This window comes from Triticum dicoccoides, chromosome 3A (assembly GCF_002162155.2).
Source record: "Triticum dicoccoides isolate Atlit2015 ecotype Zavitan chromosome 3A, WEW_v2.0, whole genome shotgun sequence".
Taxonomy (NCBI): Eukaryota; Viridiplantae; Streptophyta; class Magnoliopsida; order Poales; family Poaceae; genus Triticum; species Triticum dicoccoides.
The window spans coordinates 72368184-72385012 of record NC_041384.1 but is presented as its reverse complement, the minus strand read 5'-3'; the positions used below and the strand labels follow the sequence as shown (position 1 = coordinate 72385012).

The following is a 16829-nucleotide window of genomic DNA, read 5'->3' as shown; positions in this document are numbered from 1 at the left end:
GGTGAAGTTGAAAGATCGTCGTGACAAGAGGATAAAATGTCTATGATATGATCATAGAGATGAATATCTGAATTACGAGTTTGGCACAGAATTAAGACATTGTGGAAATTGTTTCACAACTAATACAGCCTGGAACACCATAGTGTGATGGTGTGTCCGAACATCATAACTGCACCCTATTGGATATGATGCATACCATGATGTCTCTTATCGAATTACCACGATAGTTTATGGGTTAGGCATTAGAGACAACCGCATTCACTTTAAATAGGGCACCACGTAATTCCGATGAGATGACACCGTATGAACTATGGTTTAGAGAAACCTAAGCTGTCATTTCTTAAAAGTTTGGGGCTGCGACGCTTATGTGAAAAAGTTTCAGGCTGATAAGCTCGAACCCAAAGCGGATAAATGCATCTTCATAGGACACCCAAAACAGTTGGGTATACCTCCTGTCTCAGATCCGAAAGCAATAAGGGATTGTTTCTAGAATCGGGTCCTTTCTCGAGGAAAAGTTTCTCTCGAAAGAATTGAGTGGGAGGATGGTGGAGACTTGATGAGGTTATTGAACCATCTCTTCAACTAGTGTGTGGCAGGGCACAGGGAGTTGTTCCTGTGGCACCTACACCAATTGAAGTGGAAGCTTATGATAGTGATCATGAAACTTCAGATCAAGTCACTACCAAACCTCGTGGGATGACAATGATGCGTACTACTTCAGAGTGGTACGTAATCCTGTCTTGGAAGTCATGTTGCTAGACAACAATGAACCTACGAGCTATGGAGAAGCGATGGTGGGCCTGGATTCCAAAATGGCTCGAGGCCATATAATCCGAGAGAGGATCCATATATGAAAACAAAGTGTGGACTTTGGAAGAACTACTTGATGGTCGTAAGGCTGTTAGGTACATATGGATTTTAAAAGGAAGACGGACAATGATGGTAAGTATCACCATTAAGAAAGCTCGACTTGTCGTTAAGATGTTTTTTCCGACAAGTTCAAGGAGTTGACTATGATGAGAATTTCTCACTCATAGCGATGCTTAAGTCCGTCAGAATCATGTTAGCATTAGCTGTATTTTTCGATTATGAAATCTTACAGATGGATGTCAAAACAAGTTTTCTTACCAAGTTTTCGTAAGAAAAGTTGTATGTGATACAATAGAAGGTTTTGTCAATCCTGAAAGATGCTAACAAGTATGCAAAGCTCCAGCAATCCTTCTAAGTACTGGAGTAAGCATCTCGGAGTTGGAATGTATGCTTTGATGAGATGATCAAAGATTTTGGGTGTATGCAAAGTTTATGAGAAACTTGTATTTCCAAAGAAGTGAGTGGGAGCACTATAGAATTTCTGATGAATATATGTTGTTGACATATTGTTGATCAGAAATGACGTAGAATTTTTGGAAAGCATATAGGGTTATTTGGAAAGTGTTTTTCAATGGAAAGCCTGGATTAAGCTACTTGAACATTGAGCATCAAAATCTATAAGGATAGATCAAAACGCTTAATGGTACTTTCAAATGAGCACATACCTTGACATGATCTTGAAGGTGTTCAAGATGGATCAGTCAAAGAAGGAGTTCTTGCCTGAGTTGTAAGGTATGAAGTTAAGACTTAAAGCTCGACCACGGCAGAAGAAAGAGGAAGGACGAAGGTCGTCCCCTATGCTTTTGTCATAGGCTCTATACGGTATGCCATGCTGAGTACCGCACCTGATGTGTGCCTTGCCACATATCTGGCAAGAGGGTACAAAGGTAATCTAGGAGTAGATCACCAGATAGCGGTCTAAATTATCCTTAGAGGAATAAGGATATGTTTCTCGGTTATGGAGGTGATAAAGAGTTTGACTTAAAGAGTTACGTCGATGCAAGCTTAACACCTATCTGGATAGCTCTGAGTAGAGATACCGGATACGTATAATGGAGCAACAATTTAGAATAGCTCCAAGTAGAATAGTTATTTGAAATGGCTCCAAATGTAGCGTAGTAGTTGCATCTACAAGATGACATAGAAATTTGCGAAGTACATACGGATCTGAATGTTGCAGACCCGTTGACTGAAACCTCTCTCACAAGCATAACATGATCAAACCCAGAACTCTTTGGGTGTTAGTCACATGGGGATGTGACCTTGAGTGTTAATCACATATCGATGTGAACTGGATTATTGACTCTAGTGCAAGTGGGAGACTGTAGGAAATATGCCCTGGAGGCAATAATAAATTGGTTATTATTATATTTCCTTGTTCATGATAATCGTTTATTATCCATGCTAGAATTGTATTGATAGGAAACTCAGATACATGTGTGGATACATAGACAACACCATGTCCCTAGTAAGCCTATAGTTGACTAGCTCGTTGATCAATAGATGGTTACGGTTTCCTGACCATGGACATTGGATGTCGTTGATAACGGGATCACATCATTAGGAGAATAATGTGATGGACAAGACCCAATCCTAAGCCTAGCACAAGATCATGTAGTTCGTATGCTAAAGCTTTTCTAATGTCAAGTATCATTTCCTTAGACCATGAGATTGTGAAACTCCCGGATACCGTAGGAGTGCTTTGGGTGTGCCAAACGTCACAACGTAACTGGGTGGCTATAAAGGTACACTACAGGTATCTCCGAAAGTGTCTGTTGGGTTGGCAAGAATCGAGACTGGGATTTGTCACTCCGTGTAAACGGAGAGGTATCTCTGGGCCCACTCGGTAGGACATCATCATAATGTGCACAATGTGATCAAGGAGTTGATCACGGGATGATGTGTTACGGAACGAGTAAAGAGACTTGCCGGTAATGAGATTGAACAAGGTATCGGGATACCAACGATCGAATCTCGGGCAAGTATCGTACCGCTAGACAAAGGGAATTGTATACGGGATTGATTAAGTCCTTGACATCGTGGTTCATCCGATGAGATCATCGTGGAGCATGTGGGAGCCAACATGGGTATCCAGATCCCACTGTTGGTTATTGACCGGAGAGTTGTCTCGGCCATGTCTGCATGACTCCCGAACCCGTAGGGTCTACACACTTAAGGTTCGATGACGCTAGGGTTATAGGGAATAGATATACGTGGTTACCGAATGTTGTTCGGAGTCCCGGATGAGATCCCGGACGTCACGAGGAGTTTCGGAATGGTCCGGAGGTAAAGATTTATATATGGGAAGTCCTGTTTTGGTCGCCGGAAAAGTTTCGGGTTTTATCGGTAATGTACCGGGACCACCGGGAGGGTCCTGGTGGTCCACCAAGTGGGGCCACCAGCCCCGGAGGGCTGCATGGGCCAAGTGTGGGAGGGGACCAGCCCCAGGTGGGCTAGTGCACCCCCCCCCACCAAGGCCCAAGGCGCAAGGGAGAGTGGAAGGGGGCAAACCCTAGGCTCAGATGGGCCTAAGGCCCACCTAGTGGTGCGCCCCCCTCTCCCCCCCCCCTTGGCCGCCCCCCCTAGATGGGATCTAGGGCTGGCTGCCACCCCTAGGGGTGGAAACCTAGGTGGGGGCGCAGCCCCTCCCCTCCCCCTATATATACTTGAGGTTTTGGGCTGCCAGAGACACGCTTCAATCCCCTTCTTGGCGCAGCCCTACCCCTCTCCCTCCTCGTCTCTTGCGGTGCTTGGCGAAGCCCTGCTAGAGTACCACGCTCCTCCACCACCACCACGCTGTCGTGCTGCTGCTGGATGGAGTCTTCCTCAACCTCTCCTTCTCCCCTTGCTGGATCAAGGCGTAGGAGACGTCACCGGGCTGTACGTGTGTTCAACACGGAGGTGCCGTCCGTTCGGCACTAGGATCATCGGTGATTTGGATCACAACGAGTACGACTCCATCAACCCCGTTCACTTGAACGCTTCCGCTTAGCAATCTACAAGGGTATGTAGATGCACTCTCCTTCCCCTCGTTGCTAGATTACTCCATAGATTGATCTTGGTGATGCGTAGAAAATTTTGAATTTCTGCTACGTTCCCCAACAAAAAGATATTACTCATATAAATAGAACAACCATTATTCTTTGATTTAAATGAATAACCGTCTCGCATCAAACAAGATCCAGATATAATGCTCATGCTCAACGCTGGCACCAAATAACAATTATTTAGGTCTAATTCTAATCCCGAAGGTAGATGTAGAGGTAGCGTGCAGACCGCAATCACATCGACTTTGGAACCATTTCCCATGCGCATCGTCACCTCGTCCTTAGCCAATCTTCGCTTATTCCGTAGCCCCTGTTTCGAGTTGCAAATGTTAGCAACAGAACCAGTATCAAATACCCAGGTGCTACTGCGAGCATTAGTAAGGTACACATCAATAACATGTATATCACATATACCTTTGTTCACTTTGCCATCCTTCTTATCCGCCAAATACTTGGGGCAGTTCCGCTTCCAGTGACCAGTCTGCTTGCAGTAGAAGCACTCAGTCTCAGGCTTAGGTCCAGACTTGGGTTTCTTCTCCTGAGCAGCAACTTGTTTGCTGTTCTTCTTGAAGTTCCCTTTCTTCTTCCCTTTGCCCTTTTTCTTGAAACTGGTGGTCTTATTGACCATCAACACTTGATGCTCCTTCTTGATTTCTACCTCCGCGGCTTTTAGCATCGCGAAGAGCTCGGGAATAGTATTATTCATCCCTTGCATATTGTAGTTCATCATGAAGCTTTTGTAGCTTGGTGGCAGTGTTTGAAGAACTCTGTCAATGACACTATCAACAGGAAGATTAACCCCCAGTTGAGTCAAGTGATTATGATACCCAGACATTTTGAGTATATGTTCACTGACAGAACTATTCTCCTCCATCTTGCAGCTATAGAACTTATTGGAGACTTCATATCTCTCAATCCGGGCATTTGCTTGAAATATTAACTTCAACTCCTGGATCATCTCATATGCTCCATGACGTTCAAAACGTCGTTGAAGACCCGGTTTTAAGCCGTAAAGCATGGCACACTGAACTATCGAGTAGTCATCAGCTTTGCTCTGCCAGACGTTCATAACATCTAGTGTTGCTCCTGTAGCAGGCTTGGCACTTAGCGGTGCTTCCAGGACGTAATTCTTCTGTGCAGCAATGAGGATAATCCTCAAGTTACGGACCCAGTCCGTGTAATTGCTACCATCATCTTTCAACTTTGCTTTCTCAAGGAACGCTTTAAAATTCAACGGAACAATAGCACGAGCCAGCTATCTACAATCAAACATAGACAAGCAAGATACTATCAGGTACTAAGTTCATGATAAATTTAAGTTCAATTAATCATATTACTTAAGAACTCCCACTTAGAAAGATATCCCTCTAATCCTCTAAGTGATCACGTGATCCAAATCAACTAAACCATGTCCAATCATCACGTGAGATGGAGTAGTATTAATGGTGAACATCAATATGTTGATCATATCTACTATATGATTCACGCTCGACCTTTCGGTCTCCGTGTTCCGAGGCCATATCTGTTATATGCTAGGCTCGTCAAGTTTAACCTGAGTATTCCGCGTGTGGAACTGTTTTGCACCCGTTGTATTTGAACGTAGAGCCTATCACACCCGATCATCACGTGGTGTCTCAGCACGAAGAACTTTCACAATGGTGCATACTCAGGGGGAACACTTATACTTTGATAATTTAGTGAGGGATCATCTTATAATGCTACTGTCAATCAAAGCAAGATAAGATGCATAAAAGATAAACATCACATGCAATCAATATAAGTGATATGATATGGCCATCATCATCTTGTACTTGTGATCTCCATATCCGAAGTACCATCATGATCACCATCGTCACCGGCGCAACACCTTGATCTCCATCGTAGCATCGTTGTCGTTTCGCCAATCTTATGCTTCCACGACTATCGCTACCGCTTAGTGATAAAGTAAAGCATTACAGCGCAATTGTATTGCATACAATAAAGTGACAACCATATGGCTCCTGCCAGTTGCTGATAACTCGGTTACAAAGCATGATCATCTCATACAATAAAATTTAGCATCATGTCTTGACCATATCACATCACAACATGCCCTGCAAAAACAAGTTAGACGTCCTCTACTTTGTTGTTGCAAGTTTTACGTGGCTGCTACGGGCTTAGCAAGAACCGTTCTTACCTACGCATAAAAACCACAATGATAGTTTGTCAAGTTGGTGTTGTTTTAACCTTCGCAAGGACCGGGCGTAGCCACACTTGGTTCAACTAAAGTTGGAGAAACTGACACCCGCCAGCCACCTGTGTGCAAAGCACGTCGGTAGAACCAGTCTCGCGTAAGCGTACGCGTAATGTCGGTCCAGGCTGCTTCATCCAACAATACCGCCGAACCAAAGTATGACATGCTGGTAAGCAGTATGACTTATATCGCCCACAACTCACTTGTGTTCTACTCGTGCACAACATCAACGCATAAAACCTAGGCTTGGATGCCACTGTTGGGGAACGTAGTAATTTCAAAATTTTCCTACACACACGCAAGATCATGGTGATGCATAGCAACGAGAGAGGAGAGTGTTTGTCTACGTACCCTCGTAGACCGGCAACGGAAGCATTGACACAACGTAGAGGAAGTAGTCGTACGTCTTCCAGATCCGACCGATCCAAGTACCGAACGTACGGCACCTCCGAGTTCTGCACACGTTCAACTCGGTGACGTCCCTCGAGCTCTGATCCAGCAAAGTGTTGAGGGAGAGTTTCGTCAGCACGACGGCGTGATGACGGTGATGATGTTCTACCGACGCAGGGCTTCGCCTAAGCACCGCTACGATATGACCGAGGTGGAATATGGTGGAAGGGGGCACCGCACACGGCTAAGGAACGATCACGAAGATCAATTTGTGTGTCATGGGGTGCCCCTTGCCCCCGTATATGAAGGAGGAAGAGGGGGAGGTGCGGCCGGCCCAAGGGGTGCGCCTGGGAGGAGTCCTACTCCCACCGGGAGTAGGAATCCCTCCTCTTGCCTTGTTGGAAAAGGAAGGGGGAAGGGAGAAAGAGGAAAGGGGGGCGCCGCCCCCCCTTCCTTGTCCTATTAGGACTAGGGGGAGGAGGCGCGCGGCCTGCCCTGGCCGGCCCTCCTCTTCTCCCTTAGGGCCCATGTAGGCCCAATAACCCCCGGGGGGTTCCGGTAACCACCCCGTACTCCGGTAAAATCCCGATTTCACCCGGAATGTTTCCGATATCCAAATATAGGCTTCCAATATATCAATCTTTATGTCCATTTCGAGACTCCTCGTCATGTCCGTGATCACATCTGGGACACTGAACAACCTTCGGTACATCAAAACACAAAAACCCTAATAACGATCATCACCGAACTTTAAGCGTGCGGACCCTACGGGTTCGAGAACTATGTAGACATGACCGAGACATGTCTCCGATCAATAACCAATAGTGGAACCTGGATGCTCATATTGGCTCCTACATATTCTATGAAGATCTTTATCGGTCAGACCGCATAACAATATACGTTGTTCCCTTTGTCATCGGTATGTTACTTGCCCGAGATTTGATCGTCGGTATCTCAATACCTAGGTCAATCTCATTACTGACAAGTCTCTTTACTCGTTCCGTAATACATCATCCCACAACTAACTTATTAGTTGCAATGCTTGCAAGGCTTGAGTGATGTGCATTACCGAGAGGGCCCAGAGATACCTCTCCGACAATCAGAGTGACAAATCCTAATCTCGAAATACGCCAACCCAACAAATACCTTCAGAGACACCTGTAGAGCACCTTTATAATCACCCAGTTATGTTGTGACGTTTGGTAGCACACAAAGTGTTCTTCCGGTAAACGGGAGTTGCATAATCTCATAGTCATAGGAACATATATAAGTTATGAAGAAAGCTATAGCAACAGACTAAACGATCAAGTGCTAAGCTAATGGAATGGATCAAGTCAATCACATCATTCTACTAATGATATGATCCCGTTAACCAAATAACAACTCATGTCTATGGTTAGGAAACATAACCATCTTTGATTAACGAGCTAGTCAAGTAGAGGCATACTAGTGACACTCTGTTTGTCTATGTATTCACACATGTATTATGTTTCCGGTTAATACAATTCTAGCATGAATAATAAACATTTATCATGATACAAGGAAATAAATAATAACTTTATTATTGCCTCTAGGGCATATTTCCTTCACAAAGGTATATTGGATATAGATGTTATTGATGTGTACTTTACTAGTGTTTATAGCAACCCCTCGGTATTTGACACTGGTTCAGTTGCTAAGAGTAGTAACTTGAAACGGGAGTTGCAAAATAAATAGAGACTAGTTAAGGGCGAGGTGATGATATGTGTTGGAAGCAATTCCAAGGTTGATAAGATCACCATCACGCACTCCCTTTACCTTCGGGATTAGTGTTGAACCTGAAATAAATGTTATTTGGTGTTTGTGTTGAGCATGAATATGATTGGATCATATTTATTGCAATACGGTTATTCATTTATGTCAAAGAATAATTATTGTTCTATTTACATGAATAAAACCTTCTATGGTCATACACTTAATAGAAATGGTTATTGAATCTCAATCGTAGTGATACACATATTCATAATATTGAAGCCAAAAGATGCAAAGTTAATAATGATAGTGCAACTTATTTGTGGCACTGCCGTTTAGGTCATATTGGTGTAAAGCGCATGAAGAAACTCCATGCTGATGGGTTTTTGGAATCACTTGATGCTTGCGAACCATGCCTCATGGGCAAGATGACTAAGACTCCGTTCTCCGGAACAATGGAGCGAGCAACTGACTTATTGGAAATAATACATACTGATGTATGCGGTCCGATGAGTGTTGAGGCCCGCGGCGGGTATCGTTATTTTCTGACCTTCACAGATGATTTGAGCAGATATGGGTATATCTACTTGATGAAATATAAGTCTGAAACATTTGAAAAGTTCAAAGAATTTTAGAGTGAAGTGGAAAATCATCGTGACAAGAAAATAAAGTTTCTACGATCTGATCGCGGAGACGAATATTTGAGTTACGAGTTTGGTCTTCAATTAAAACAATGTGGAATAGTTTCACAAATTCGTGCCACCTGGAACACCACAGCATAATGGTGTGTCCGAACGTCATAACCGTACTTTATTGGATATAGTGCAATTTATGATGTTTCTTACCGATTTACCACTATCGTTTTGGGGTTATGCATTAGTGACAGCTGCATTCACGTTAAATAGGGCACCATCTAAATCCGTTGAGACGACACCATGTGAACTGTGGTTTAGCAAGAAACCTAAGCTGTCGTTTCTTAAAGTTTGTGGTTGCGATGCTTATGTGAAAAAGTTTCAGCCATGATAAGCTCAAACCCAAATCGGAGAAATGCGTCTTCATAGGATCCCCAAAAGAAACTGCTGGGTATACCTTGGCAAGATATTTTGTTGCTAAGAATGGATCCTTTCTCGAGAAGGAGTTTCTCTCGAAAGAAGTGAGTGGGAGGAAAGTAGAACTTGATGAGGTAATGGTACCTTCTCCCGAATTGGAAAGTAGTTCATCACATAAATCAGTTCTAGTGATTCCTACACCAATTAGTGAGGAAGCTAATGATGATGATCATGAAACTTCAGATCAAGTTACTACCGAGCCTCGTAGGTCAAACAGAGTACAGTCCGCCCCAGAGTGGTACGGTAATCCTGTTCTGGAAGTCATGTTACTAGACCATGACAAACCTACAAACTATGAGGAAGCGATGATGAGCCCAGATTCCCCAAAATGGCTTGAGGCCATGAAATCTGAGATGAGATCCGTGTACGAGAACAAAGTATGCACTTTGATTGACTTGCCCGATGATCGGTGAGTCATTGAGAATAAATGGATCTTCAAGAGGTAGATGGACGCTGATAGTAGTGTTACTACCTACAAAACTCGAATTGTCGCAAAATATTTTCGACAAGTTTAAGGTGTGGACTACGATGAGATTTTCTCACTCGTATCGATGCTTAAAAGTCTGTCTGAATCATGTTAGCAGTTGCCGCATTTTATGAAATCTGGCAAATGGATGTCAAAACTGCATTCCTTAATGGATTTCTTAAAGAAGAGTTGTATATGATGCAACCAGAAGTTTTTGTCGATCCTAAAGGTGCTAACAAGGTAAGCAAGCTCCAGCGATCCATCTATGGACTGGTGCAAGCATCTTGGAGTTGGAATATATGCTTTGATAAAGTGATCAAAGCATATGGTTTTATACAGACTTGCGGTGAAGCCTATATTTACAAGAAAATGAGTGGGAGCACTATGACATTTCTGATAAGTATATGTGAATAACATATTGTTGATCAGAAATAATGAAGAATTTTCTAGAAAGCATAAATGAATGTTTGAAAGGAGTTTTTCAAATAAAGACCCCGGTGAAGCTACTTACATATTGAGCATAAAGATCTATAGAGATAGATCAAGACGCTTGATATATTTTCAATGAGTACATACCTTGACAAGATTTTGAAGTAGTTCAAAATGGAACAGACAAAGAAGGAGTTCTTGCCTGTGTTGCAAGGTGTGAAGTTGAGTAAAGACTCAAAACCCGACCACAGCAGGAAATAGAAACAGAATGGAAAGTCATTCCCTATGCCTCAGTAATAGGTTCTATAAAGTATGCTATGATGTTTACCAGTCCTATCGTATACCTTAGCATGATTCTGGCAAGGGAGTACAATAGTGATCTAGGAGTAGATCACTGTACAGCGGTCAAAATTATCCATAGAGGACTAAGGAAATATTTCACGGTTATGAAGGTGATAAAAGAGTTCGTCGTAAAGAGTTACGTCGATGCAAGCTTTTACATCGATCTAGATGACTCTAAGTCTCGATCTGGATACATATTGAAAGTGGGAGCAATTAGCTAGAGTAGCTCCGTGCAGAGTATTGTAGACATAGAAATTTGCGAAATACATACGGATCTGAATGTTGCAGACCCGTAGACTAAACTTCTCTCACAAGCAAATCATGATCACTCTTTGGGTATTAATCACATAGCGATATGAACTAGATTATTGACTCTAGTAAACCCTTTGGGTATTAGTCACATGAAGATGTGAACTAATCACATAAAGATGTGAACTATTGGTGTGAAATCACATGACGATGTGAACTAGATTATTGACTCTAGTGTAAGTGGGAGACTGAAGGAAATATGCCCTAGAGGCAATAATAAAGTTGTTATTTATATTTCCTTATATCATGATAAATGTTTATTATTCATGCTAGAATTGTATTAACCGGAAACTTAGTACATGTGTGAATACATAGACAAACAGAGTGTCACTAGTTTGCCTCTACTTGACTAGCTCGTTGAATCAATGATGGTTATGTTTTCTAGCCATAGACATGAGTTTTCATTTGATTAACAGGATCACATCATTAGAGAATGATGTGATTGACTTGATCCATCCGTTAGCTTAGCATGATGATCGTTTAGTTTGTTGCTATTGCTTTCTCCATAACTTATAATGTTCCTATGATTATGAGATCATGCAACTCCTGAATACCGGAGGAACACTTTGTGTGCTACCAAACGTCACAACGTAACTGGGTGATTATAAAGGTGCTCTACAGGTGTCTCCAATGGTGTTTGTTGAGTTGGCATGGATCAAGATTAGGATTTGTCACTCCGATTGTCGGAGAGGTATCTCTGGGCCCTCTCGGTAATGTACATCACAATAAGCCTTGCAAGCAATGTAGCTAATGAGTTAGTTGCGGGATGTAGCATTATGGAACGAGTAAAGAGACTTGCCGGTAACGAGATTGAACTAGGTATTGAGATACCGACGATCGAATCTCGGGCAAGTAACATACCGATGACAAAGGGAACAACGTATGTTGTTATGCGGTTTGACCGATAAAGATCTTCGTAGAATATGTAGGAACCAATATGAGCATCCAGGTTCCGCTATTGGTTATTGACCGGAGATGAGTCTCGTTCATGTCTACATAGTTCTCGAATCCGTAGGGTCCGCACGCTTAACGTTCTGTGACGATTTGTATTATGAGTTATGTGATTTGATGACCGAAGTTTGTTCAGAGTCCCGAATGAGATCGGGGACATGACAAGGAGTCTCAAAATGGTCGAGACGTAAAGATCGATATATTGGAAGGCTATGTTCGAACATCGGAAAGGTTCTGAGTGATTCGGGTATTTTTCGGAGTACCGGAGAGTTACGGGAATTCGTATTGTGCCTTAATGGGCCATACGGGAAAGGAGAGAAAGGCCTCAAGGGTGGTCGCGCCCCTTCCCCATGGACTGGTCCGTATTGGACTAGGGAAAGGGGGCGCCCCTTCCTTCCTTCTCCTTCTCCCTTCCCTTTTTCCTATTCCATGTGGGAGGTGGAATCCTACTAGGACCAGGGAGTCCTAGTAGGACTCCACACTTTGGGCGTGCCCTATGAGGGCTGGCCTCCTCCTTCCTCCATCCTTTATATACGTGGCCAGGGGACACCTCATAGACACACAAGTTGATCAGTTGATCTTTTAGCCGTGTGCGGTGCCCCCCTCCACCATAATCCACCTCGGTCATATCGTAGCGGTGCTTACGCAAAGTCCTGCGTCGGTAGAATCATCATCATCGTTATCACGCCGTCGTGCTGATGGAACTCTCCCTCGAAGCTCTGCTGGATCGGAGTTAGTGGGACGTCACCGAGCTGAACGTGTGCTGAACTCGGAGGTGCCGTACGTTCGGTACTTGGATCGGTCGGATCGTGAAGACGTACGACTACATCAACCGCGTTCTCATAACGCTTCCGCTTACGGTCTACGAGGGTACGTGGACGACACTCTCCCCTCTCGTTGCTATGCATCACCATGATCTTGCGTGTGCGTAGAATTTTTTTTAAAATTACTACGTTCCCCAACACTTATCCCCGAACAGGACTAAGCTAAGTCTCTTGGATGATGTTTTTGATCCTGGTTGCATCGGCCTTTGCCCAAAGGCGCAACTCCTCTTTGATGATGTTGGAGAGACGGGAAATCGAAGGTCGACCGCCGTTGAAGATGCATGTGTTCCGATGCTTTCAAAGCCACCAAGCGGTGAGGATGATGAGGAAAGTCAATCCCTTGCAAGTAGGAGCGAGTGCTTGGGAGCAGGATGTAGCCCACCATGTTTGAAAAGCCGTGCCACTATGTGGTAGGTCGGTAGGTGATCGAGCCCAACCGAGAATATCATGCTAAACCTGTCAAGAGAAAGAGCGGCTTGCCAGGAAATGTTGCATGGTATTTCCTCTTCTTGGTCGCAGAAGGCACAAATGGACTCGTGAGGCAGGCCATGACGGGCAAGATGATCGACCGTGCAACAGTTGTCATAACTTGATGCAAAGTGGTGCCCACGATCTCCAGGTCAATTTTCAATGAGGGTTTTCACAAGCATCAAGGAAGAGTGACTGATAGCAATAACTAGTTAGGTAGGATGCCGTGGAGGTCCAGCGTCAGTGCAGGGTGTCCGAAAGCTCCGTGTGGCACACACGGCACAGAGGTCTATCTATTGCACCATGGCGGTGGGGCCTAGCGCCTTGAATATCTTGCACCCACGACCGAAGGTGGATGCCGTCCTGCACGGTACAAGTCTTGCACCGGCGACGATGAACAAGTGTGAAGACGAGAGGGGCTAGCTCGGCCACTGACTTCCTCTCGATCCAGTGGTCGGTCCAGAATTTGCGTAGTAAAATAAAATTAAAATGAACTGTAAGAAACAGTTTTGGTCCACCCTTACCAACAGGGCGCCTCTGTTCTCCAGCTTCACTGAACACGGACGAGTCCCACATGTCACTCCAACCTTCGTCCCGCCCTGCTCCAGAACCCGTCCACGTTCATCCAAACCAAACGCTGAGCCTGAAAACATCCTCATCACGCCTCTCACCTCAGTCACACACACTGGCAGTCTCGCAGAACACCACAGCCCAAACCTCGCGAGCCAAACCCTGCACTGCAGATGGCGCCCGTGGCGAGCAGCAGCTTCTTCCGGGAAGCGCGGCTCCCGGAGCAGCGGGCCGTCGAGGGCGTCGCCTTCCCCGCGGTGCTCGTCCCGAGCGGCGGGCCCCCGGGGCCGGGAGAGGGGAGCCTCGACGAGTTCCTGGCCGCCGTGCGGTCGGAGCGGGCGTCCCGGGTGGAGCCGCTGCTGCGGGAGGCAGGGGCGGTGCTGCTGCGCGGGTTCCCCGCGCGGACCGCGGCGGACTTCGACGCCGCCGTGGAGGCGTTCGGGTACGAGGAGCTGCCCTACGTAGGCGGCGCGGCCCCCCGGACCAACGTGGTGGGGCGGGTGTTCACCGCCAACGAGTCGCCGCCCGACCAGAAGATCCCCTTCCACCACGAGATGGCGCAGGTCAGCCGGCCTCCTGCGTCAGCCCAACTCCATATAAACACCATAGCAAATTGAAAATTTCGAAACTACTATAATGGTTAAGCTTCATAGTATAATATTGCACTAGCTCTGAGCTGATGGCAAGCCACTCGACATATCTTATCTGTGTTGAATTGCATTTGATGAATATTCAGAACTAATTACGTATGTACCAATATAAAGAAACCCTGAATTGCAAGATACTGGCACTAGAATTTTGTTTTGTTGTCATGTTAAGGATCAAATGTTAGTGTTACCACACAAGCTTGAATTATGTAAAACAAATCTCATCTGGAATCTTGATTCTCATCATTCCTTAGGTTCCAACTTTTCCGGCGAAACTCTTCTTCTTCTGTGAGGTGGAACCAAAAAGTGGTGGAGAGACACCAATAGTCCTCAGCCACTATGTGTATAAGAGGATGAAGGAAAACTTCCCTGAATTTGTGGAGAAATTGGAGAAGCATGGCCTGATATACACAAGGGTATTGGGAGAGGGTGACGACCCATCTTCTCCAATCGGCCGTGGATGGCAATCCACATTTCTCACTGAAGATAAATCCGTCGCCGAGGAAAGGTCTGGCTTCTTGTTCCTTTATACTCCCTCCGTTCCAAATTAGATGACTTTCATTTGTCTAGAGATGGATGTATTTAGACACTAAACAAGTATAGATACATCCATATGTAGACAAGTGGGGGTCAAGTATTTTGGAACGGAGGGAGTAAAACAGAGCTACTCCCTGTGATCCATCTTAATTGTCGCAGACTTAGTACAAAGTTCAGAAATCCACTGTAATATATTCAGAAATCCACAACTTTGTACAGTTCTGAACATTTACATTTGCATTCAGTAATATATTAGTTCTGTTATCAGTTCTGGACATTTACATTTGCGGTCAGAAATCCACTGTAACATCATTGTACTCCGTATTTCACTAGATATGCATCAGTGCATGAGCGGTTTGAGTGTGTATCTAGAGCTCAAGATTGAGCTGTCATTTGTCTTGGTTGCAAAGTTCAGGATGAGTCAATGTTGATTGTTGATTAGAAGTGTGTTACAAGGTGTATCTAGAGTTCAAGATTGCAATCATGTATTTCTGTCTTAGTTACATCTATAGCGCAGTACAAGCTTATAACATTTTTCTGGTACTCAAACGGCCTTCAATTATTTAACCCATTTTAGTTTATTTAAAGGCATTTGTCATATTATTTAATACTATAATTTTTCTTTTATCTTGTCATGAGTGCAGGACATCACAAAACACATGTCCCTTTTCGGTCATAAAAAATGCCGATTTTTTAGTAATAAGATTTTGAAATAGAGTTCCATATCTATTTTTCGCAATGCTGATAACTGAACTTTCACCCTCCTGTCGTCCACAGGGCTGTGAAGCTTGGGATGAAGCTGGAATGGACCGACGACGGGGTCAAAACAGTGATGGGTCCGATACCAACAGTCAAGTGGGACGAGAGCCGAGGGAGGAAGATATGGTTCAACAGCATGGTCGCTGCCTACACGGGGTGGAAGGATGCCCGTAACGATCCAGTTAAGGCCGTCACCTTCGGCGACGGCTCGCTCTTGCCTGCCGATGTCATAGAGGCATGTGGCAAGATCCTGGAAGAGGAATGTGTCGCGGTCCCGTGGCAGCAAGGTGACATCCTTCTCATCGACAACTGGGCCGTGCTGCACTCTCGGCGGTCATTTGAGCCCCCGCGGCGTGTGCTTGCTTCGCTCTGTAAATAGCATGTAAATGTATATCATGAGGGACAAAGCCTTGCTTAAGATTGATCCACACTTCTGTGTGGTGTATGTACCATGTACGTGATCTGATTTGCACATACGAACCTGGAATAATTTTGTGCAGCATGACAGGGAGAATCATTGTGTTGTTCTTGCTTGTTTGCAACCTGTAACATATGAAGTCTTGAACCTTGCAATCAACTAATCTGCAGTTTTACATGTATCACTTCAACAGCAACATGTGGCACTTTTGATAAATGAAGATTTTACAACATGTATTTAGTACCCGCACGTTCCAGCTCTCCCCAGCAGCTCTTTTGAATTATTTTTTTAGATTAGATCACACTGAATCAGATCAGAGACTTCAGAGGCGGCTGCGAATCACGCCATGGCAATGGCGGCGGCGGCAGGAAGAGGCTTCTAGCCTGAGAATTTGGTACTCCCCTTCGATCCATGTTAATTTTCGCTGATTTATATGTTCTGCAGCGGTGAATCAAGAAGCTAACAGAGCTCCATTTCCTGGTTTGTTGTTGCATGTACAAATCAGCAATGCATAGACTCATATATTTGGTTTCTTCTTGCATGTGCAACAGGTTACTCAATGTTTTCGAAAAGGAGGATGCATTTGGACTTCTCTTGCATGCAGAACAGCAATCTCACAACTCATGCATTTGCCCTATTTGTTCTCAGATAGTTTGAATTGCTTACCACATCTGCATGCATGCACGCCAAAGCTGAACATTTGTGTTGCAGATACTCACATTGCTGCTC

General features: G+C 44.6%; 1 protein-coding gene across 1 annotated transcript; it reads left to right on the top strand.

The window, feature by feature from the left end:
• Positions 1–13777: 13777 nt before the first annotated feature.
• On the top strand, positions 13778–16215 carry LOC119267224 (clavaminate synthase-like protein At3g21360). Its single transcript, XM_037548583.1, has 3 exons — positions 13778–14302; positions 14641–14894; positions 15701–16215. Exons 1-3 carry the CDS (start codon positions 13913–13915, stop codon positions 16059–16061), a joined length of 1005 nt encoding a protein of 334 aa, XP_037404480.1. The 5' UTR covers positions 13778–13912; the 3' UTR covers positions 16062–16215.
• Positions 16216–16829: the final 614 nt, after the last annotated feature.